Raw genomic sequence first — 25,602 nt, 5'->3', positions numbered from 1 at the left:
AGCGCTTAGAAACCATGAACAGTGATTACATTAAGTCATTACTGGAGACTAAACACAAATGTGCCAAAAGCCTCTTTCATCTGCTCTATCTTGACTAACAATAATCTAATGGCCTGTCAATTAAATTGCAACAATTGGGTTGGCCATATAATTAGATGAAAACAATGAAATGCTTGGAAGCAACAGGAAATGCATCTTTCACATGATCACCATTAGCCAATGAGATATGCTTAAAAACATCGAGGATTTAAGAGGTCACAATATATCAGCCAAAGAGATTCCGCAATAGGGAATATTACAAAAAAAAATTTATATAGTTATACATACATAATTAATATGAAAACTTGCAACAGGCCAAAGTTGAAGGCTTGAGTTGAGGAAAGGATCACTTATCAAATGGCAAACTCTCTCTCATATCCTGGCCAGAAGTACATCGGAACAGTCTCCATGAATTAGAGGAAAGTATTCAAGTCTTGAATTAATTTTTTTGATAAAGCTTGATGTTGTTGAGGGGTAAAGAGTCATCGAGGAAAGAAAGGTTTGTGATGGCAGCTTTAGTAATCTCTCTCTCTTATGGCTGATTGGATAGTAATATGGTATAGATAGTAATATACATGGGATAGGAGGTAATATATTGGCATGGATTAAGGATTGGTTAACAGGCACAAAACAGAGAGCCGGAATAAACTTGTCATTCTCGCGTTGGCAGGCTGTGACTAGTGGGGTACCGCAAGGATCAGTACTTGGGCCCCAGCTGTTCACAATCTATATCAATGATTTGGATGTTGGGACCAAATGAAATATTTCCAAGTTCGCAGATGACAAAAAACTAGGTGGGAATGTGTGTTGTAAGGAAGATGCAAAGCAGCTTCAAGGGGATTTGGTCAGACTTAGTGAGTAGGCAAGAACGTGGCAGATGGAATATAATGTGGAAAAATGTGAGGTTATCCACTTTGGTAGGAGGAACAGGTGTGCAGAGTATTTCTTAAATGGTAAGAGATTAGAAAGTGTAGATGTGCAAAGGGACCTGGGTGTCCTGGTCAATAAGTCACTGAAAGCTAGCATGCAGGTGCAGCATGCAATTAGGAAGGCTAATGGTACGCTTGCCTTTATCGCAAGAGGATTTGAGTACAGGAGTAGCGAAGTCTTGCTTCAATTGTATAGAACCTTGGTTAGATGGCACCTGGAGTACTGTGTGCAGTTTTGGCCCCCTTACCTTAGGGAGGATTTAATTGCCATAGAGGGAGTGCAATGAAGGTTCACCAGACTTGCTCCCAGGATGTCAGGACTATCCTATGAAGATTGGGGAAGATTGGGCCTGTATTCTCTAGACTTTCCAAGAATGAGAGGTGATCTCATTGAAACCTACAAAATACTTATTGGGATTGACAGCGTAGACGCAGCTAAGATGTTTTCCCTGGTTGGGGAGTATAGAACCAGGGATCACAATTTCAAAATAAGGGGGAAGCCACTTTGGACAGAGATGAGGAGAAATGTCTTTACTCGGAGGGTTGTGAATCTTTGGAATTCTCTACCCCATAGGGCTGTGGAAGCTCAGTCATTGAGTATGTTTAAAGTAGAGGTTGACAGCTTTCTAAATACCAATGACAAAGAGGGATATGAGGATCGTGTGGGAAAAAGACATCGAAGTGGATGATGAGATACAAACATATTGAATGGGGGAACAGGCTCGATGGGCTGAATGGGCTACTCCTGTTCCTATGTAGAAGTAGAGCAACAATTTTATATTCAGGTGGTTAAGGCAGATAATTATTTCAAAACTTGCAAAGTATGAAGATTGACGTCTCCTTTTTTGTAAATCGGGCATTGATTCTTTATATGTTCCATGGTCTCTTCTGGGTGACCACAGTCGCCTGGAGAGGTTTAATTTTCCATTCGTACATCAGGTATCCGCATCTGCCATGGTTTGATCGGATGCAGTTTAGGTTGCCCATTAGCTTCACGGAAGACTGAAGGCAGGAATCTTCTGCATCAGGTGTTTCACAAGGTGTTCGTTTGTGACTTCTTGTGAACTCCATTCGGTTTCTCCATATTCATAAGGGTTGATGTCACATTGGCACACATTTAACTCATGGTATGTGGAAATGTTATTTAGAATCAAAGGAGATAGTGAAGCCAAGAATGTGAAACAGATCCAAGCCAAATGGTGAAGAATGAAGCTAAACACAGATCATTTTCTTGATAGTCGGTTTATTTACAGGATGCAGTGTTACATATCTCTGCCTCCTGCCTCTCCCACCAACCAACGCCCTTCTTCCCCCACCCATGTCCCAGCAGGCTGTCTTTGTATCTGCTCTAAGTCCTTAATTAATTATGCCCTTCACATGTGTATCTTTAACAACATAATCAACCTACCATTAACAAAGAATGTCAGCAGATACTCCGTGATCAATGAAAGGTGTGATGACAACTGATGTCTGGACTTGAAAAAGATACAAAGCAACTGTATCTTCCTTCAAAGAATGAAAAGGAACATATGATTTTCTTTGCCAAGCAGGGGTAATAAAGTAAAACTAATGATTTACTGACTGCACTGCAAGAGAAATGGAAGTTGCTGGTTGTAGATTGGAATCATCAGCAAAATAGTAGATAGGGTTGATTGGTGAGGGGAAATTACTGAGAGAAGAAATGGGGGGAGTTCTCGCCCTAAGATAATGGAAAAAGAATCAGAAAACAAACCACCAATTGTACAGGCAGAGTAATTTAAAGTATGCATTCCCAAACCTGGTGAAAGTTTCATAAAGATGTTAAACGAATTACCAAAGTCTTCACGATGATGTTCCAGTGGATGAAGATTCCAGTGATTAAGCTGATTAAACTAAGCTTTAAAACATCTATGTTGTTTCTATTTAACTAATAGATCTCAGGATGCTGAGTTAACATTATGGTTGACAAAAATCACTGAAGCTTAATAAGTTGTTGAAAGCATCTAGTAATTTTGTGGACCAACATATGCACCAAAAAATTAAAATACATTTCCTGCTGCGTCTCTCATATATTAGTGCATATAAAGAGGATTTTTGATTGGAGTATTGAGCTCCAATCTCTCCATTCTGAAACTATACATTGAATACAGAGGAACAAACTTTAAAAAGCTGGAAGTGTGATGCCAGAGGTTGAACTTGAAGAGAAGTTTCTTTTAACAGAAAATTAATGGGTTAATGTATTTGGCTGGAAATTGAGGAGATATTACAGCATTGTTTCTGTAATATATACTGGGCAAGAAATTGATGAAGTAGCATTGTTAGAATGGCTCCTTAATGTCGCTCATAATTATTAATTTGTGAAAAATCCAGCAATTTGCAGAGAGATATAGTTCGAGTTCCAATTATCCATAAATTACTGGACGATTTGCACCACTCTGCACCTCGCTAAAGTTGGAATAAAAAGTCCTTTCTTATCGTGAGGTTCCTAACTGAACTTAATGCTGATTGCAAAATAGTTGGTGCCATGATGTAATTTGGAATTATTCCCAGCACAGCATATAGGGCTGGTAATTAATGTTATTGAGGATCTTGGTAATGGCGTGCTTTAGAGCCCTGATGTTACACCGAACTTAGGACACCGAGAAAGGGACCAATGAGGCTATGGAATCTCACTCCAGTAGGGAGCGAATTGTTTCTAGAGACTTTTATTATTCTTTAAAATCTGTTTTGGCTTTTTTTTTTAACTTGAAGTGGATGATCAGCGACAATCGTATTGAATGGCAGAGCAGGCTAGATGGGCTGCTCCTGTTCCTATGATGTAGGAGTAGAGCAATAATTTTATATTCAGGTGGTTAATGTATTTGGCTGGAAACGTCTTGCCATCCACTCTCCCTTTAGTGTCATAAAACAGTAATTTTAAGGACACAAAGCTATTTCAACGCTCGGAATGGGTAATTCATTCAAATGCAAAGCAGATAAAATTTTCCAGAAAATAACAACTGGGGATATAGCATATGAGTGACATGATACAAGGTGTGGTAAATGTAGTATGCTTGAGAGGAAAAAGGTGACTTTGGACCCATGGTGCCTAAAGCTCTCGACCACTAGGATTTTCCTCATGTCATTTCTAGGTCTGATGTAGAATGATATAGAGATTTATTATTATTAATCAAAATCTCCATTTGAGAGATGGGACTATCAGGATGGCAGATGGCGAACTAGATGGACTATGGCCTTTTTCTCAACTCGCAATCCTGATGTTCCTATGAAAGCAGCAGGATAGTGGTCCCACTGGATACTCCACAGTTTGTGATGATGGGTCAGAGTCATAGAATTGTACAGCACAGAAACAGGCCATTAGGCCCATCGTGTCTGTGCCAGCCATCAAGCACCTAACTATTCTAATCCCATTTTCCAGCACTTGGCTCGTAGCCTTGTATGCTATGGCGTTTCAAGTGCTCATCTAAATACTTCTTAAATGTTTATTTATTTAGAGATAAAGTACTGAAACAGGTCCTTCGGCCCACTGAGTCTGTGCCGACCAACAACTACCCATTAATACTAATCCTACATTAATCCCATATTCCCTACCACATCCCCACCATTCTCCTACCACCTACCTATACTAGGGGCAATTTACAATGGCCAATTTACCGATCAACCTGCAAGTCTTTGGCCGTGGGAGGAAACTGTAGCACCCGGCGGAAACCCACGCGGTCACAGGGAGAACTTGCAAACTCCTCACAGGCAGTACCCAGAACTGAACCCGGGTCGCTGGAGCTGTGAGGCTACGGTGCTAAACACTGTGCCGCCCTTGTGTTCTGAGTGTTCCTGCCTCTACCACCCCTTCAGGTAGTGTGTTCCAGATTCCAACTACCCTCTGGGTGAAAAATGTTTCCTCAAAACCCCTCCAAAGCTCCTGCCCCTTACCTTAAATCAATGCCCCCTTGTTATTGATCCCTCCGCTAAGAGAAAAAGTTTCTTCCTATCTATCCTAGCAATGCCCCTCATAATTTGGTATACCCCAATCAGCTCCCCCCTCAGCCTTCTCTGCTCCAAGGATAACAAACCTAGCCTATCCAGTCTCTCTTCATAGCTGAAATGCTCCAGCCCAGGCAACATCCTGGTGACTCTCCTCTGCACCCTCTCCAGTGCAATCACATCCTTCCAATAGTGCGGTGACCAGACTGTACATAGTACTCCAGCTGTGGCCTCACTAGCATTTTATACAGCTCCATCATAACCTCCCTGATTTTATATTCATGCCTCGGCCAATAAAGATAAGTATCTCATATGCCTTCCTCACCACCTTATCTACCTGTGCTGCTACCTTCAGTGATCTATGCACAAGTACACCAAGATCACTCTGTACTTCCTAGGGTCCTACCATGCATTGTATATTCCCTTGCCTTGTTAGTCCTCCAAAAATGCATCACCTCACACTTCTCAGGATTAAATTCCATTTGCCACAGCTCTGCCCATTTTACCAGCCCATCTGTATCGTCCTGTAATCTAATGCTTTCCTCACTATTTACGACACCACCAATTTTTGTTTCATCTGTGACCTTACTGATCAAACCTCCTATATTCACGTCTAAATCATTAATGTACACTACAAACAGCAAGGGTCCCAGCACCGATGCCTGGAGTACGCCACTGGTCACAGGCTTCCACTCGCAAAAACAACCCTCAACCATCACCCTGTGCCTCCTGCCACTAAGCCAATTTTGGATCCAATTTACCAAATTGCCCTGGATCCCATGGGCTCTTACCTTCTTAATCAATCTCCCATTCAGGACCTTATTAAAAGCCTTACTGAAGTCCATGTAGACTACAACAACTGCCTTACCATCATCTACACATCTAGTCACCTCCTCAAAAAATTCAATCAAGTTTGTTAGACAGGATCTCCCCCTGACAAAGCCATGCTGACTATCACTGATTAATCCCTGCCTCTCCAAGTGGAAATTAATCCTGTCCCTCAGAATTTTTTTCCAATAGTTTCCCTACCACGGATGTTAGACTCACTGGCCTGTAATTACCTGGTTTATCCCTGCTACCCTTCTTGAATAATGGTACCACATTCGCTGTTCTCCAGTCCTCTGGTACCTCTCCTGGAGCCAGAGAGGATTTGAAAATTTATGTCAGAGCCACTGATATCTCCTCCTTTGCCTCACATAACAGTCTGGGATACATCTCATCTGGGCCTGGGGATTTATCCACTTTTAAGTCCATTAAAACAGCTAATACTTACTTCGTTTCAATGCTAATTTGTTCAAGTATTTCACGGTCCCCCTCGCTGATCTCTACACCTACATCGTCCTTCTCCATAGTGAACACAGATGAAAAGTAAGCATTTAAAACCTCACCTATGTCCTCTGGCTCCACACACAGATTGCCACTTTGGTCCCTAATGGGCCCTACTCTTTCCCTGGTTATCCTCTTGCCCTTAATCTACTTATAAAATGCCTTGGGATTTTCCTTTATCTTGCCCGCCAGTGTTTTTTCATGTCCGCTCTTCGCTCTCCTAATTACTTTTTTAAGAACCCCCCCGCTCTTTCTCTACTCCTCTTGGGCCTCCACTGTTTTCAACGCTCTGAATCTGCCATAAGCCTCCTATTTTTTCTTTAGCCAATCCTCTATATCACTTGACATCCTGAGTTCCCTGGACTTGTTGGTCCTACCCTTCACCTATATGGGAACATGTTGGCCCTGAACTCTCACTATTTCCTTTTTGAATGACTCCCACTCGTCTGATGTAGACTTTCCTATAAGTCGCTGCTCCCAGTCCACTTTGGCCAGATCTGTTCTACCATATTGAAATCAGCCTTCCCCCAATTCAGTACTTTTACTTCGGTCCCTCTTTGTCTTTTTCCATAACTACCTTAAATCTTACAGAGTTATGGTCACTATCCCCAAAATGCACCCCCGCTGACACTTCTACCACTTGTCCGGCTTCATTCCCTAGGATTAAGTCCAGTACCGCCCTTCTCTTGTGGGACTTTCTACATGCTGGCTCAAAAAGCTCTCCTGTATGCACTTTAAGAATTCTGCCCCCTTTAAGTCTTTTGCACTAAGGCTATTCCAGTTGATATTGGGGAAGTTGAAATCCCCTATTATTACCCTATTATTTTTACACCTCTCTGAGATTTGCCTACTGGTCACTGGTTCCATATTTCTTGAATCAAGAATGTTTGTACATTTTACATACCTCCTCTGCAAGTAACATCTCAAAGGCAATATAACAATTACCAAACTCAATGGGGTTACAGTGTCATCTTATACTTATTTTCATGTAAAAAATTTAAACACTTCCTTTGTCTCTTATTTTCGCTCTCAATCCACTATCTCTATATTTAATTTGACTCTAATTCACCCTATTTCATCTTTCACTCTGCTTCTCTATCCTTTCCTTTCATCAGTTAAGGAGATAAGCCATTGAACCTGACGTTCATGAGGTCCCAGATATGTCACTGATATCGCTATGCCATTATCAGATGTCACCGGTGAAGCAGCGATTTACTTGTACTTCTTTCAATGTAGTATACTGTATTCGCTGCTCACAGTGTGGTCTCCTCTACATTGGGGAGACCAAGCGCAGACTGGGTGACCGCTTTGCGGAACATCTCCGCTCAGTCCGCAAGCAGGACCCTGAGCTTCCGGTTGCTTGCCATTTCAACACTCCCCCCTGCTCTCATGCTCACATCTCTGTCCTAGGATTGCTGCAGTGTTCCAGTGAACATCAACGCAAGCTCGAGGAACAGCATCTCATATACCGATTAGGCACACTACAGCCTGCCGGACTGAACATTGAGTTCAATAATTTCAGAGCATGACAGCCCCCCATTTTACTTTCATTTTTAGTTATTTTTTCTTCCTTTTTTTTTACATTCCTTCTTACATTTTTTACAATCTTTTTTTGCATTTATTTCATTTCATCTTAGTTTGTTCAGTTTGCTTACCCACTGTTTTTTTCAGGTTGTTTTTCTTCAGGTTTGCACTTGCTGCTGTTCAATATTCAGTGTATTCACACCTAATCTGTACTAATGCTTTGTCTTTCAACACACCATTAACATATTGTTTGCCTTTGCTCCGTGACCTTTTGGTCAACTATGTGGCCTGGTCCAATCTGCACCCTCTCCTTTGTTATCTCTTGCCCCACCCCCACCTCACTTGTTTATAATCTGTGACTTTTCTAATATTTGTCAGTTCCGAAGAAGGGTCACTGACCCGAAACGTTAACTCTGCTTCTCTTTCCACAGATGCTGCCAGACCTGCTGAGTAGTTCCAGCATTTCTTGTTTTTGTCCCACAATTTCATTAGTGGTTTGTTAATTAGAGGCTTGCAGTCCCACCATTTCTTCAGAAAACCACCACTCAAGACATTGTTGGAAGATGCAACCTTTAAAGATGTGTAAGATCTCAGTTAATGGCTGTACTAACATAAGACAACAGCCAAAAAAGTTTTGTGGGGAGGAGAAATGCTATATTGACAGATGTTGTAAAGGTTCCAAATTTACAGTCCGTCATAACACAGGCTACTGTTGCAGATTTTTTCATCAATTTTCTCCCCTCCTCTCCTGAATACAATGACATCTTCCATGGGTGACAGTCATCCTTTCCTACTTTGACCAGTCAAAGACCCAACTGTTGAAGATTGATTACCTACGATAGGTGGTGCTGCAGCCAAGTTGGTGATGACCCCAACATCCAATTTTTGTTTGGCTCTTCTTGGAACTCCTCTCCTTCGCCACAGTGGAATGGAGACAGTCCAACATTCCAGCTAGCTCATCTGGCATGGAGCAATGCGACCTCCCTACATAAAGTAGGAACCATGTGCCCATAATTTGAAAAGGAGTCCAGGCCTCTCCAGTTAGGCGGGCGACTTCTGCTAGCAGAATGCCACTATGGGAATTTTGGGGTCAAGATCGTTATTAGAGAAATGGCTATGCCAATAACTCCAGAGGCCACACACCTGGAAGGCAACCAAAAGGAAACCATCAGGACCTGAGACCTCATTGGTGACCACTGGGTGAAGAATCTGATAGAATGCGCAGGGATAAACTTGTCAGTCAGAGGTGGAAAAGAATGGTGCAATGGATGGAAGTGGTTTACCCTGATTAAGATTAGAGTAAGGGAAGGTTGTTTTTTCTCTTTGGAAGACCAAACTGGATTAAGGTGAGGATTCATAAAAGCTTTGAGGGAGCTTTTAGCACCAGACCAAAACAACAATTGCTAGAAAGCCAAGGGACAGTTGCTGAATAATGTTATTTTTAGCAGATTTAATAGTAAATTTAAAGTTATGAAGAGATGGGCTTGGAATGCTTCAGACGATCCAAAATGGCAGATGCAAGCGGCTCAATTTTACTACACAGAACAACAGGGATGACTGAACCAAGCTGCAGTGTCAGGGATAAACAAGATGCAATCTTCAGCAGCTGAGTATGTCACCTTAACATGCAGAGAGAAGGCTCAAGAGAGTAGAAGCATATGTGAATACAGAGGATATTATAAACTACTGAAACATCCCTTTTTGGGTTTCTGTCTAAACTGGACCACGAGGTTTATTGAAAAGTGGAACTAAAGCAGTAATGTTTTTTCTTAAATAAAACTCAACTTGAATAGTTGTATTTTGAGCATGGTTTCTGAGCAAAGCTTGTATCGGTGACAGCTGCCATTAGGAATCACATTGTGTGTAAATATAATGCTTTTAAAAAATTTGTTCATAGAATGTGAGCTGCGCTGGCAAGGCCAGCATTTATTGCCCATCTCTAATTGTCCTCGAGAAGGTGGTGGTGAGCAGTCTTCTTAAACCTCTACAGTCCATGTGGTTAATGTAAACCCACGGTGCTGTTAGGTGGCTAGATCCAGGATTTTGACCCAGCAACGTTTAAGGAACAGATACATTTCCAAGCCAGGATGGTGTGTGACTTGGAGGGGAACTTGCAGGTAGTAGTGCTCCCATGTGCCTGCTGCCCTTGTTCCCCTAGGTGGTAGAGGTCACAGGTTTAGAAGGTGCTGTTGAAGAAGCTTTAGCAAGTTGCTGCAGTGCATCTTGTAGCTGGGACACACTGCAGCCACTGTGCGCCGGTGGTGGATTAGGTGTCAATCAAGCAGGCTGATTTTTCCTGGATGGTGTGGAACTTCTTAAGTGCTGTCAGAACTGCATTCATCCAGGCAAGTGGAGAGTATTCCATCACACTCTGGACCTGTGCCTTGTAGATGGTGGACAGACTGTTGGGGAGTCAGAAGTTGAGTTACTCACCACTGAATACTCAGTCTCTGACCTGCTGTAGTAGCCACACTATTTATATGGCTGGCCTAGTTAAGTTTCTGGTCAATGGTAACACTCCCCCCCCCCGCAAGGATATTGATGGTGGGGGGATTCAGCGATGGTAACCCTTTTAAAAGCCAAGGATGGTGGTTCGAGTCTGTTTTGTTGGAGATGGTCATTGCCTGGTACTTGTGTGGTGTGAATGTTACTTACCACTTAGCATGCCTAACTGCACTATTTTCCAGGTCTTGCTGCATGCAGGCATGGACTGCTTCATTATCTGAGGAGTTGCAAATTGAACTGAACACTGTGCCATTATTAACAAACATTCCCACTTCTGACCTTATGAAGACAGAAGATCTTGGACAAAGTAACTGAAGATGGTTGGGCCTAGGATACGGCCCTGAGGAACTCCTGCAGCGATATCCTATGGCTGAGATGATTGGCCTCCAACAACCACAAACATCTTTCTTTGTGCTAGCTATGATTCCAACCGGTGGAGAGATCCTCCCCCACCCCAATTCAATTTAACGACGACTCCTTGACGCCACATCAGTCAAATGTTGCCTTGATGTTCAGGGCAGTCACTCCCACCTCTGGTATTCAGCTCTTTGGTCCATGTCTGGGCCTAGGCTGTAATAAGGTCTGGCGCCGAGTGGTCCGGGAGGAACTCAAACTGAGCATTGGTGAACAGTTCATTACTGAGTAAGTGCCGTTTGTAGCACTATCAACAACACCTTCTATCACTTTGCTGATGATTGGGTGTTGAAAAATAGGGGGTAACTGGCCTAAAAAAGCTCACAAAACTGTAATAATGTAAAAAGATCAGTGCGGTATCGTTGGTTTTTATTTTGCTACAATTACAGAAGACACTGTCTTCAGAATATGTTCCATGAGCAGGAACCGCCACAACTGTAAGTGCAATATACAAAATAGTCCAGTTTATATTTTATACATAGGCTTCATAATGCAAGCCTATAGCTGATTTGTATTGGAGAGTAGAGGTTGCACGATGTCATGACCTCAAACTTTCATTTTGATCATGCAAAGAAATCAGAATACTAACAGAAGTAGTCGAGTAGCATTCCTTAATTAGTGCTGACAGCTATCACTGAAGGTTAGGATTTTGTCACGAATAACCTACTCATTAAAAATTACTGATTTAAAAATAAACAGAGATATTGCTTTCCAAGATTATTATAACTGTTACCCTGCCAGGATTGCAGTTTCAAGATGGATGAGCTTGTAGAACATAGCCGCCATTCACAACTACCTGCATCTCAATTGTTCCATGGGCTGCCCTCAGGACAGCAACCGTAATGACAGGCTCACCCACTGAGTCTCGTCATTCCACCTAATCTAGAATGGGTGGCACTATCTGGGTGAATAGTACAGGGAATTGGCAAACACGTTAAAAAATAATTGTTTTGAAAAAAGTACCTGCAGACTATCTTGAAAATGTAACCTTTTTTTTAGATAAAACACATCGCAGTAAGCAACTTCAGCTGTATTAGTATCTGCACTGATACATTAAATATATATATTTAACTGACAAAAATGATCCAAAGTGCACAGGGAGACATTAAAATTCAGATCAACTTTTGTTAAAATGAATTGGCTTTTAGAACTTCTGAGTTCAATTCTTTCAATTATCAATGGTTGCACAAAAGAGAGAACACTGTGGCACAGTTACCGATACTTTTCTCCTTAATATAAATTGAAATAAAGATACTTTTAAAATCTGTTCTGCACATAAAGTGTCTGATTTGTAGGCTCTCAGTTTGATGTGGATGAATGGTGGACTCCAGATCACCAAAGTACAATGGTGGCCACACTCAAGATCAACAATTCTAAGTCTGAGAAATTATACAGCCTGTGCATATTATAACATATACTGGAAGTAAACTAATTTCAAGGGTCACATAATGCCATAAGCTACTAGCTTTTAATAACCATCACCTGTACCTTTAAAATGACATTACAGTATTGAAATCATGTCCAGATAACTTATCTATTCAGGCTTGGCTCTGTTTTTGCCACTTTGTTCATTGGCTACCAGTACACTCCAACAGGATGAATATTTTTCACCATAGTTATATGAAGAGGCTTTTCCACAGTGTTCATTTGAGCCAATAACCTTGAGGTCCCATCCACATTCTGTTCCCATTGTGGTGTCTGAAACTGCTAATTTTTAACAGGAGACTGATGACACCCCATGCACCCCTGATCCAATCCACCAATGGACTCTTCACCCCTTCCTATATCAGGGGTCAGTTTTACAGCACCAATCTGGAACCTTTATTTAACTATTTACATCACTTAAGGAAACAAAATGGTCAACAAACTGAATCACATTCTGGCAGCATTACACGTTTTGTACAAGTAGTGACAACTGAAACCAGCGTTGTCCTGGAGGAATTCCAAGTCAAGACTGCAAGCAAGTGATCCACTGGTTCAAATACCAGGCAACAGATCAGACATGTAATAAAAATTGTTAGTGGAAAGAAACAGTGTAATTAAACTGACACACAATGTTGGGAAAAATGAAAATTAGTTTCAAAGATTCACATACAAATTAACGAGGTGCACCTCCACAAAGGCACTTATCACTTAACTACTTATTATTATTAACCACAATGCATCTGCACTAGAACAATCCTGTAATGCTTCTGGGACTGAACAACAAATAATGATATTCAAACATTTTTGTGACCTGTGTTAATATAATTCCTTTCAAAATACGACAACCATATTGTCTGGGATTATTTTTCCCACCTAATACTGGATGGAAAATAAACCTCACATCACTTCAGTTTGACACCTGCTTTCAATTCCTCAATCTGTTAGTGTATTGCAAAGCAATCCCTCATTATCTAGAATCTTATATACATATGAGCCTTCAGATGCTAATTAACACTTGAGGACTCACTGAATCAATATCAAGATTAGCCAGTTTCCTTTCTGAATTATCTACTGGACAATTTTGTCTCCCCCATTGACCTCAAATCCAAGTCACTTTCATTGTGTAAAGAAACAACTTTGATAACAAAAGACACCTCCAGTTCTCAGGTCCCAAACCTTATAACAAGATGAAATCCTTTTAATATAATAATGCAGGGAATTCAGCAGAAAATAACTTGTAAAAGCTGACCTTTCCTGGGAGATAATCATATATTCCAGCTCATCCAAAGGGCAGTAAAATGTTGGCAGATGGCCAGCTCACTCAAAATTTCCTAGGGGACTAAATTATTCCAACCTGAAATGATGATCCAGTTTGCACTATTTATTTTATTATTTTTTTTACTTAGAGATACAGCACTGAAACAGGCCCTTCGGCCCACCGAGTCTGTGCCGACCAACAACCACCTATTTTTTATACTAACCCTACAGTAATCCCATATTCCCTACCACCTACCTACACTAGGGGCAATTTACAATGGCCAATTTACCTATCACCTGCAAGTCTTTGGCAGTGGGAGGAAACCGGAGCACCCGGCGAAAACCCACGCGGTCACAGGGAGAACTTGCAAACTCCGCACAGGCAGTACCCAGAATTGAACCCAGGTCCCTGGAGCTGTGAGGCTTCGGTGCTAACCACTGTGCCACCCAATATATAATAATATATATTACTATAGTAGCCTTAATTCTGTTCTTTATGATTGATGCTAAAGTTCAACTGTCTGGCCTTGGGACTTGATTCCAATTTGTCGTTGCTGGATCTCATTCCCATTTAGTAAGGTATACTCATTTGCAGGTTACTCAAAGCTGCTTGAGCTACTCACATATGCACAAAGGACAACTGAGATTTGTCTCATACTATAGACAAATAATTGGATACTGATGCCAACTGTTGACAATACAGAATTATTGCAAAGCCTGGACAATTAACTCAAGCTTCTTTCAAAATGGAGACAGACTTACATACGCTATCAAAAATAAGTGATTCATATTATTGCAGCAGTGTTCCCTCTAAGTATTTGATTCATTGACTCTCAAATATGAGGAAATGCTTGTAAAGATCAGTGCTAAATGTTGGTTTACAAATCGCTGACACTGGTCCTCACCTTTGCAAGGGCTGTACCTTGTGGTGATGGAGAAGCAGAAGACAACTGATGTGTGTAAGAATATCCAGCAGTTGAAATAGTAACATCCTCCAGATACACTAAGTACCAGTCGATCTAAAATAGATGAAGCTTGTTCTAATAGCAATCATTTTTAGAACAATGTTTCAAAAACAGAATCTGTCAACACAAAAATTGGAGACGGAAAGAAAATCTAGGTAAAGATTCTGCTTCTCAAACATTCATCTTTTCCACTGCCTCCTTTTGGATAATATGATGAATGCTACGACTTAAAAAACATGGGGTTCTATTTTCCCTGTTCACTAAGTTTAGCAAAAAAGGTATGAATACAAAGCTACCATAATGTGATAGAATTTTACATTATGTTCGAAAGTGAGGTAGTTCAATCTGAAGTCAGGGTGTTAAATTTGAACAAAGGAAATTGTGAAGGTATGAGGGGCAAAATGGCTGGGGTGGATTGGAAAAATACATTAAAAGATACAACAATACATAGGCAATGGATAGTCTTTAAAGTATTATAATTTACAGCAACTATACATTCCTTCAAGGCACAAAACCCCCAAAGGTAAAGGCAGTCAATCGTGGATAACAAAGGAAGTTAAGGATTGTATAAGATTAAAAGAAAAGGCTTATAATGTTGCCAGAAATAGTAGTAAACCTGAGGATTGGGAGGATTTTAGAATACAGCAAAGGAGGACCAAGAAACTGATAATGAATATGAATGTAAGCTAGCAAAAAATATAAAAACGCACTGCAAAAGCTTCTATCGGTAAGTAAAAAGGAAACGTTTTCGCTAAGATAAATGTGGGTCCATTACAGGCAGAGTCAGGAGAATTTATAATGAGCTAAATGATTACTTTGTGTCTGTCTTCACCGAGGAAGATACAAGAAATCTCCCAGAATCAGAGATCCAAGGGATTAGGGAGAATGAGGAATTGAAGGAAATTAGTCTTAGTAAGAAGGTTGTATTGGAGAAATTAAAGGGGCTGAAGGTTGATAAGTCCCCAGGACCTGATATTCTACATCCCAGAGTGTTGAAAGAGGTAGCTATGGAGATGGTGGATGCATTGGTGATCATCTTCCAAAATTCCATAGATTCTGGAGCGGTTCCTGCAGATTGGAAAGTAGCAAATGTCACCCCACTATTTAAGAAGTGAGGAAGAGAGAAAACAGGGAATTACAGACCTGTTAGCTTTTCATCAGTAGTAGGGAAAATGCTAGAATCTATTCTAAAGGATGTGATAAATGGACACTTGGATAATGATGATCTGATTGGGCATAGTCAACATGGATTTATGAGTGGGAAATCATGTTTGACGAATCTGCTGTCGTTTTTTTGAGGATGTTACTAACAGAGTTGATAAAGGGGAGTTGGTGGACGTGGTATACTTGGATTTTCAGAAGGCTTTTGATAAAGTTTCCCACAGGAGGTTGGTTAGCAAAATTAAAGCACATGGGATAGGAGGTAATATACTGGCATGGATTATGGATTGGTTAACAGGTAGAAAGCAGAGAGTAGGAACAAACAGGTCATTCTTGCGTTGGCAGGCGGTGACGAGTGGGGTACCTGAGTTATCAGTGCTTGGGCCCCAGCTGTTCACAATATGTATCAATGATTTGGATGTGGGGACCAAATGTAGTATTTCCAAGTTCATGGATGACACAAAGCTAGGTGGGAATGCGTGTTGTGAGGAAGATGCAAAGGGGCTTCAAGGGGATTCAGACAGACTTAGTAAGTGGGCAAGAACGTGGCAGATGGAATATAATGTGGAAAAATGTGAGGTTATCCACTACCACAACAAATGCATACTTGGTTCTGTCTTCACAAAGGAGGACACAAATATCATACCAGAAATGTTGGGGAACACAGGGCTTAGTGAGAGAGAGGAACTGAAAGAAATCAGTATTAGTAGAGAAATGGTATTGGGGAAATTGATGGGATTGAAGGCCGATAAATCCCCAGGGCCTGATGGTATGCATCCCAGAGTACTTAAAGAAGTGGCCCTATAAATAGTGGATGCATTGGTGGTCATCTTCCAAGATTCTATAGACTCTGGAACAGTTCCTACAGATTGGAGAGTAGCTAATGTAACCCCGCTATTTAAAAAGGGAGGTAGAGAGAAAGCAGGGAATTATAGACCAGTCAGCCTGACGTCGGTAGTGGGGAAAATTCTAGAGTCCATTATCAAAGATTTTATGGCAAAGCACTTGGCGAACAGTGGTAGAATCGGACAGAGTCAGCATGGATTTACGAAAGGGAAATCATGCTTGACAAATCTACTAGAATTCTTCAAGGATGTAACTAGTAGAGTTGATGAGGGGAAGCCAGTGGATGTGGTTTATTTGGACTTTCAGAAGGCTTTCGACAAAGTCTCACGTAAGAGATTAGCATGTAAAATTAAAGCGCATGAGATTGGGGGTAGTGTATTGCGATGGATAGAAAATTGGTTGGCGGACAGGAAACAAAGAGTAGGGATAAATGGCTCTTTTTCCGAATGGCAGGCAGTGACTAGTGGGGTACTGCAGGGATCGGTGCTAGGACCCCAGCTATTCAGAATATACATTAATGATATAGATGAGGGAACTAAATGTAATATCTCCGAATTTGCAGATGACACAAAACTGGGTGGGAGGGTGAGTTGTGAGGAGGATACAGTGAGGCTTCAGGGTGATTTGTACAAGTTGAGTGAGTGGGCTAATGCATGGCAGATGCAGTATAATGTGGATAAATGTGAGGTTATCCACTTTGGTAGCAAAAACAGGAATGCAGATTATCTGAATGGCTATAAACTGAGAGAGGGGAATATGCAGCAAGACTTGGGTGTTCTCATACACCAGTCGTTGAAGATAAGCATGCAGGTGCAACAGGCGGTGAAAAAGGTAAATGGTATGGTGGCCTTCATAGCGAGAGGATTCGAGTACAGAAGCAGGGATGTCTTGCTGCAATTATACAGGGCCTTGGTGAGGCCACACCTGGAATATTGTGTGCAGTTTTGGTCTCCTTATCTGAGGAAGGATGCTCTTGCTATAGAGGGAGTGCAGCAAAGGTTTACCAGACACATTCCTGGCATGGCAGGACTGATATATGAGGAAAGATTGAGTCGGTTAGGATTATATTCGCTGGAGTTCAGAAGATTGAGGGGGATCTCATAGAAACCTACAAAACGTTAACAGGACTTGACAGGGTAGATGCAAGAAGAATGTTCCCGATAATGGGGGAGTCCAGAACCAGGGGTCATAGTCTAAGGATATGGGGTAAATCTTTCAGGACTGAGATGAGGAGAAATTTCTTCACCCAGACAGTGGTGAGCCTGTGGAATTCACTACCACAGAAAGCAGCTGAGGCCAAAACATTGAATGTTTTCAAAAAGGAGTTAGATATAGCTCTTGGGTCTAAAGGGATCAAAGGGTATGTCGCAAAAGCCGGACAGGCTACTGAGTTGGATGATCAGCCATGAGGATCAGTAGGAGGAACAGATGTGCAGAGTATTTCTTAAATGGTAAGAGATTAGAAAGTGTAGATGTCCAAAAGGACCTAGGTGTCCTTGTCAATAAGTCACTGAAAGCTAACATACAGGTGCAGCAAGCAATTAGGAAGTCTAATGGTATGCTACCCTTTATCGCAAGAGGATTTGCATACAGGAGCAGTGACGTCTTCCTTCAATTGCATAGAACCTTGGTTAGATGGTACCTGGTGTACTGTGTGCAGTTTTGGTCCCCTTATCTTAGGAAGGACATTATTGCCATAGAGGAAGTGCAAAGGTCCACCAGACTTGTTCCTGGAATGGCGGGTCTGTCCTATGAAGAGAGATTGGGGAAACTGGGCCTGTATTCTCTAGAGCTTCGAAGAATGAGAGGTGATCTCATTGAAACCTACACAATACTTAAAGGGATAGACAGGGGAGATGCAGGTAAATGTTTCCCTTGGTTGGGGAGTATAGAACCAGGGGACACAATTTCAAAATAACGGGGAAGCCACTTAGGACAGAGGTGAGGAGAAATTTCTTTACTCAGAGGGTTGTGAATTGTAGGAATTCTCTACCCCAAAGGGCTTTGGAAGCTCAGCCATTGAGTATATTTAAGGTAGAGATTGACAGATTTTTAAATACCAATGACATAAGGGGATATGAGGATAGTGTGGGAAAAAGCCATTGAAGTGGATGATCAGCCACGATCATATTGAATGGTGGGGCAGGCTCGTTGGGCTGAATGGCCTACTCCTGTTCTGATCACTTATACTCTCAACTGCATTTTCTTTTGCTAAAATTAGCAGAGGGAAATATACCCAATGGTCTAAAATATTGTGTAACCTTTTTAGACTTGAAAATGAGAAATTGTTTACAAAACCCCTTTCAACATTGCGCTGATGCAGCAGTTGCAAATCCTCATTAGAAGTGACAGCAAATTAATCTGATTGCTGAAATAAAATGTTCCAATGCCAAGATCATTAGACAACTCAATAATTCACATTTTGATTAACTTCCATAAAAATAATTTCTAGCAAAAAAACTGGTGACATTACGAAGAGCAGAAAAGCATTTTATATTTAGAAGGAACACTGCTCTTTAAATTAGTATTCATTTCAAACTAAAGTCTATTTGGGTATAGAGCTGCAAATCACAAGACTTAGTTGTGTCGAGGTTTCCCAATATCAGTATTAATAGGATGATACAGCACAGAAGGCAGCTATTTGGTCCATAGTGCCTGTGCTGATTTTTATGTTAAAATGAAAGTTAGCAATTTGCAGTTCTCACATTGTTAATTCATTGGTCCAATATCCAAGAATGAGAAGGAAAGTTACTTCTGCTGAAATGCACCATAATCTTGTTATATTAAAGAGACAAGCACGTATATTTACTTATGGTTCAATCCTCCCCAGTGTTATTTTGGGTCTGCTAGATAAACGCAGACAAACTGTGGAGAATTCCTTGAGGAAACATCATGAGCAAGGAATGCTATCTATAATTCACTATTTCCATTTCATAATTTTGATGTGGCTGGGGGGTGAATTCTACACAAATGCCCTGATCTCAGGCTGTCTCCAAACAACAGTCCGAAAAATATATAATAAAGGGTTACTGAGAAACATTAATAGAGTACAGGTATCTGCACTCAATGAATTATATGGCAAGAAAATAGACTGCACTTCATCTTTAAAATAATGTAAGCTCCAAATGCAAATAATCTTCGTGACAGTGAATAAACATTACTGCAGCTTTGAAGGCACTGAAGAACATAGGTGTGAGATCTGTAGAAGGTTGTAGTCGCGCAGAGGCTCTCCACATGCAATGTGGAATTGCCCCACTCCAGATTAAACTGCCACCTGGAGAGCTCGGGAGGTCAATTGTCAGCTCTATAAACACTGATTTCATGCATCATTCTTTCTAAAGCCCCAGCTTCCTTGTGCAGCAGCATTCCCACTAAGTAGTTCAGTAAGAAATTCAGGGCTGTTGGGCAAGTGAGAAATGTGGTGTGCTTTCTTTATTAATGGTGTTCAAGTGTACAATCACAAAACATTATACAGCCTACAAAACAGTTTACCATTTTGTAGTCATTCCGATTGCTACACTGAGGAAAAACAAAAAACAATTTTCTGAGGGAAAAACACATTTTTGAATTAGAGGGAACACTGCTTTCAACACACGCTTTCCGCATCAAATGCAACAGAGATCTGCCAATCGCATTCTCGAGATCTTTCAGTCTGACACTGGAGATTCAAGTAAAGGAGTTCAGAAAGTTTCAGTTTCAGCTGTCAGATGGGAATTAACAAAACTGCATTTCAGCAAAAATAATGATGGTGAACTCTAACCTTTTATAAAATTATGCATTTTTTAAGCTTAGGAGGCTGAGAAAAGTACACAACTGAGGCTATAATTAAGTCGATATGTGCTGGATCCCAATAACAGCAAATTAATTCCAATCTGTTATTTTGGGAGAATCCTCGTATTGTGTTTGTTGTTGGTGCAGAGGCGAGGTGGGGGGAACGAGGAGACGGGGGGTGGGGGGGAGAAAGAGAGACCAGGAGTGGTGGGGGGGGGGGAAAGACGAGGAGGGGGGGGGGGGAAAGACGAGGAGGGGGGGGGAAAGACGAGGAGGGGGGGGGGAAAGACGAGGAGGGGGGGGGAAAGACGAGGAGGGGGGGGGAAAGACGAGGAGGGGGGGGGGAAAGACGAGGAGGGGGGGGGGAAAGACGAGGAGGGGGGGGGAAAGACGAGGAGGGGGGGGGGAAAGACGAGGAGGGGGGGGGAAAGACGAGGAGGGGGGGGAAAAGACGAGGAGGGGGGGGGAAAAGACGAGGAGGGGGGGGGAAAGACGAGGAGGGGGGGGAAAGACGAGGAGGGGGGGGGGTAAGACGAGGAGGGGGGGGGTAAGACGAGGAGGGGGGGGGTAAGACGAGGAGGGGGGGGGTAAGACGAGGAGGGGGGGGTAAGACGAGGAGGGGGGGGTAAGACGAGGAGGGGGGGGTAAGACGAGGAGGGGGGGGGTAAGACGAGGAGGGGGGGGGGTAAGACGAGGAGGGGGGGGGGTAAGACGAGGAGGGGGGGGGGTAAGACGAGGAGGGGGGGGGTAAGACGAGGAGGGGGGGGGTAAGACGAGGAGGGGGGGGGTAAGACGAGGAGGGGGGGGGGGTAAGACGAGGAGGGGGGGGGGTAAGACGAGGAGGGGGGGGGGTAAGACGAGGAGGGGGGGGGTAAGACGAGGAGGGGGGGGGGTAAGACGAGGAGGGGGGGGGAAGACGAGGAGGGGGGGAAGACGAGGAGGGGGGGAAGACGAGGAGGGGGGGAAGACGAGGAGGGGGGGAAGACGAGGAGGGGGGGAAGACGAGGAGGGGGGGAAGACGAGGAGGGGGGGGAAGACGAGGAGGGGGGGGAAGACGAGGAGGGGGGGGAAGACGAGGAGGGGGGGGAAGACGAGGAGGGGGGGGGAAGACGAGGAGGGGGGGGAAGACGAGGAGGGGGGGGAAGACGAGGAGGGGGGACAGGAGGGGGGGAAAAAGAGGGGAGGGGGGAAAAAGAGGGGAGGGGGGAAAAGGAGGGGAGGGGGACAGACCTGCTGTGGACCCAAGCGCTGCTGTATCTAGTCTGCTGATGCTCATCGAACCTGTGGCGTTTGTCAAGTCTCCAACAGCTGAGTGGTGTGTTTGACACTGGAACAGCAGAGCTGAAGTCGCACTCACTCACTCACCCACCCACCCAGACCGGGTCCCGGTACCTACCCCCGTCCTCCCCCAAAGCTGCTGTACTGTTGCTGCCGTTCATCGTAACTGTCGAAATCCGCCATGACTCCGGCTCGAGATTGCCAGGGGGCGCAGGACCCCGGGCACCATGACAACCGGAGCTGTCCCGCTCAGCGCCGGCTGATCAGGCGGGAGGGTTCAGACATTCATCTGCCACCATTAGATAATCCATTCCGTTGCATTTTCATTTTATTTAATGGTAATTAATTTTAATTAGATTCCCCTATTTCAAAATTCTCTTTCTTCTTTACATTTCGATTTTTTTATTTCCCTTGTTTCACTGCGGCTAGTGCTTGGTTAGGCGCGGAGCCTGTGTGAGGACCCAGAGGGAGCATGGCCGCAGCGAATGAGGGCGAGAGGGAGAGCAATCTGGAGCCAGACCCCGGCGGCCAGGCTCTCACCGCGGGTCCAGACGCCGACGGCCGGAGTGAGGTCCGGGCTAAAGGCCTTCTGCAGCAGAACCGCCAGTTCCTCGACTTCTTTTGGGATATCGCCAAGCCCGAGCAGGACGTGCGGCTGCGAGCAATTGGGGGGTTGCTGAAGTACCTGAGGAGCCCGGGGAGTCGGGTAAGGTGGGGGGAGGTGTGTGGGGTGTGGGATGTTCCCGGGGAGTCGGGTAAGGAGGGGAGGGGGGGGAGAGAGTACCTGGGGAGTCGGGTAAGGGGGGGGGGGGAAGAGAGTACCTGGGGAGTCGGGTAAGGGGGGGGGAAGAGGACCTGGGGAGTCGGGTAAGGGGGGGAGAGGACCTGGGGAGTCGGGTAAGGGGGGGGGGGGGAGAGGACCTGGGGAGTCGGGTAAGGGGGGGAAGAGGACCTGGGGAGTCGGGTAAGGGGGGGGGGGGAGAGGACCTGGGGAGTCGGGTAAGGGGGGGGGGGGGGGAGAGAGTACCTGGGGAGTCGGGTAAGGGGGGGGGAAGAGGACCTGGGGAGTCGGGTAAGGGGGGGGGGGGGGAGAGGACCTGGGGAGTCGGGTAAGGGGGGGGGGGGGAAGAGGACCTGGGAGTCGGGTAAGGGGGGGGGGGGGAGAGGACCTGGGGAGTCGGGTAAGGGGGGGGAAAGAATACCTGGGGAGTCGGGTAAGGGGGGGGGGGGAAAGAATACCTGGGGAGTCGGGTAAGGGGGGGGGGGAAAGAATACCTGGGGAGTCGGGTAAGGGGGGGGGGGAAGAATACCTGGGGAGTCGGGTAAAGGGGGGGGGGAAGAATACCTGGGGAGTCGGGTAAGGGGGGGGGAAGAATACCTGGGGAGTCGGGTAAGGGGGGGGGAAGAATACATGGGGAGTCGGGTAAGGGGGGGGGAAGAATACATGGGGAGTCGGGTAAGGGGGGGGGAAGAATACATGGGGAGTCGGGTAAGGGGGGGGGAAGAATACATGGGGAGTCGGGTAAGGGGGGGGAAGAATACATGGGGAGTCGGGTAAGGGGGGGGAAGAATACATGGGAGTCGGGTGGGGGGGGAAAGAGTACATGGGGAGTCGGGTAAGGGGGGTGAAAGAGTACCTGGGGAGTCGGGTAAGGGGGGGGGGGTGAAAGAGTACCTGGGGAGTCGGGTAAGGGGGGGGGGAGAGAGTACCTGGGGGTCGGGTAAGGGGGGAGGTGGGATGTTCCCGGGGAGTCGTGTAAGGTGGGGGGGCGGGGGGTTGTGGGATGTTTCCGGGGAGTCATGTAAGGGGGGGGGGCGCGGTGTGGGATGTTCCCGGGGAGTTAGGTAAGGGGGGGGAGGGGGTGGGATGTTCCCGGGGAGTTGGGTAAGGGGGGGGGTGGTGGGATGTTTCTGGGGAGTCGGGTAAGGGGGGGGGGTGTGTGGGATGTTCCCGGGGAGTCGGGTAAGGGGGGGCGGTGTGTGGGATGTTCCCGGGGAGTCGGGTAAGGAGGGAGGGGGTCGGATATGCCCGGGGAGTTGGGTAAGAGGGGGTGGCATGTGCCTGGGGAGTTGGGCAAGGGGAGAGGGGTGGCATGTGCTTGGGGGTCGGATAAGGGGGGGGTGGGATGTGCCAAGGGGGGAGGGGTGGAATGTGCCCGGGGAGTTGGGTAAGGTGGTGGGTGCCAGGGGAGTCGGGTAATTGGGGGGGGGGGAGAGTACCGGGGAGTCGGGTAAGGGGGGGGGGGGTGGGAGGAGTACCCGGGGAGTTTGGTAAGGTGGGGGGAGAGAGAGTATCCGGGGTGTCGGGTAAGGGGGGGGGACGGAGTACCCGGGGTGTCGGGTAAGGTGGGGGGGGGGGAGTACCTGGGGGGTCGGGTAAGGGGGGAGGTGGGATATGCCCGAGAAGTCGGGTAAGGGTGGAGGGGTGGGATGTGCCCGGGGGGTTGGGTAAAGGGGGGGGTGTGGAATGTTCCCGGGGAGTCGGGGGGGGGGGGTGGGGGGGTGTGGGATGTTCCTGGGGAGTCGGGTAAGGGGGGGGGGAGGGTGTAGGATGTTCCCGGGGAGTCGGGTAAGGTTGGGGGGGGTGTGGGATGCTCCCGGGGAGTCTGGTAATGGGGGGGTGGATAGAGTACCCGGGGAATTGGGTAAGGGGGAGGGATGGGGGGAGTCCCTGGGGAGTTGGGTAAGGGGGGGTGTGGGGGGAGTACCCGGGGAGTTGAGTAAGGTGGGGGGGGGGTGGGGGGAGTACCCAGGGAGTTGGGTAAGGTGGGGGGGGTGGGGGGAGTACCCGGGGAGTTGGGTAAGGGGGGGGGGGAAGAGTACCCGGGGAATCGGGTGAGGTGGGGGGTGCCAGGGGAGTCGGGGAAGGGGTGGGGTGGGGGGAGTTACTGGGGAGTTGGGTGAGGGGAGGGGGTGGGATGTTCCCGGGGAGTTGGGTAAGGGAGGGGTGGTGGTGGGATGTTCCTGGGGAGTCGGGTAAGGGGGGGGGGGTGTGGGATGTTCCCGGGGAGTTGGGTAAGGGGGACGGTGTGTGGGATGTTCCCGGGGAGTCGGGTAAGGAGGGAGGGGGTGGGATATGCCCGGGGAGTGGTTGGGGCTAAGGGGGGGTGGTGTGTGGATGTTCCCGGGGAGTCGGGTAAGGGGGGGGCGGTGTGTGGGATGTTCCCGGGGAGTCGGGTAAGGAGGGAGGGGATGGGATATGCCCGGGGAGTCGGGTAAGGAGGCAGGGGGTGGGATATGCCCGGAGAGTCGGGTAAGGAGGGAGGGGGTGGGATATGCCCGGGAGTTGGGTAAGAGGGGGTGGCATGTGCCTGGGGAGTTGGGCAAGAGGAGAGGGGTGGCATGTGCTTGGGGGTCGGATAAGGGGGGGGGTGGGATGTGCCAAGGGGGGAGGGGTGGAATGTGCCGGAGTTGGTAGGGGGGGCAGGGAGTCGGGTAAGTGGTGGGTGCCAGGGGAGTCGGGTAATGGGGGGCGGGAAGAGTACCCGGGGAGTCGGGTAAGGGGGGGGCGGGGAGAGTACCCGGGGAGTCGGGTAAGGGGGGGGGGGGGAGTACCCGGGAGTGGTAGGGGGTCGGGGTAGGGGGGGGTGGGGGGGGAGCCGGAGTTGGTAAGGGGGGGGGGAGAGTATCCGGGGTGTCGGGTAAGGGGGGGGACGGAGTACCCGGGGTGTCGGGTAAGGTGGTGGGGGGGAGTACCTGGGGGGGTCGGGTAAGGGGGGAGGTGGGATATGCCCGAGGAGTCGGGTAAGGGTGGAGGGGTGGGATGTGCCCGGGGGGTTGGGTAAAGGGGGGGGTGTGGAATGTTCCTGGGGAGGCGGGTAAGAGGGGGGGGGGTGTAGGATGTTCCCGGGGAGTCTGGTAATGGGGGGGTGGATAGAGTACCCGGGGAGTTGGGTAAGGGGGAGGGGTGGGGGGAGTCCCTGGGGAGTTGGGTAAGGGGGGGGGTGGGGGGAGTACCCGGGGAGTTGGGTAAGGTGGGGGGAGTACCCGGGGAGTTCGGTAAGGTGGGGGGGGTGGGGGAGTACCCGGGGAGTTGGGTAAGGGGGGGGGGAAGAGTACCCGGGGAGTCGGGTGAGGTGGGGGGTGCCAGGGGAGTCGGGTAATGATGGGGGGGGGGGCGGGGAGAGTACTCGGGGAGTCGGGGAAGGGGTGGGGTGGGGGGAGTTCCTGGGGAGTTGGGTGAGGGGAGGGGGTGGGATGTT

The 25,602-nt window shown here is 46.4% G+C and overlaps 2 protein-coding genes across 4 annotated transcripts in view; one reads left to right on the top strand and one right to left on the bottom strand.

Annotated features, from left to right (window-relative positions):
- Nucleotides 1-21,599, bottom strand: part of eif4h (eukaryotic translation initiation factor 4h) — a 75,516-nt gene extending 53,917 nt beyond the window's left edge. For 2 of the 3 annotated variants that reach the window (XM_068010084.1, XM_068010085.1), the window contains exon 1: nucleotides 21,519-21,599. In XM_068010084.1, coding sequence (XP_067866185.1) covers nucleotides 21,519-21,583 — 65 coding nt within the window. In that variant the 5' untranslated portion in view covers nucleotides 21,584-21,599. The remainder of the gene's footprint in view (nucleotides 1-21,518) is intronic. The other variant, XM_068010086.1, reaches the window with a different exon arrangement.
- Nucleotides 21,558-25,602, top strand: part of mybbp1a (MYB binding protein (P160) 1a) — a 130,035-nt gene continuing 125,990 nt past the window's right edge. The window contains exon 1 of the mRNA XM_068010081.1: nucleotides 21,558-22,106. Within this exon, the coding sequence (XP_067866182.1) occupies nucleotides 21,873-22,106 (234 nt within the window). The 5' untranslated portion in view covers nucleotides 21,558-21,872. The remainder of the gene's footprint in view (nucleotides 22,107-25,602) is intronic.

Source organism: Heterodontus francisci, chromosome 30 (genome assembly GCF_036365525.1).
Source record: "Heterodontus francisci isolate sHetFra1 chromosome 30, sHetFra1.hap1, whole genome shotgun sequence".
Classification (NCBI taxonomy): domain Eukaryota; kingdom Metazoa; phylum Chordata; class Chondrichthyes; order Heterodontiformes; family Heterodontidae; genus Heterodontus; species Heterodontus francisci.
This window is presented reverse-complemented; position numbering and strand designations above follow the sequence as displayed.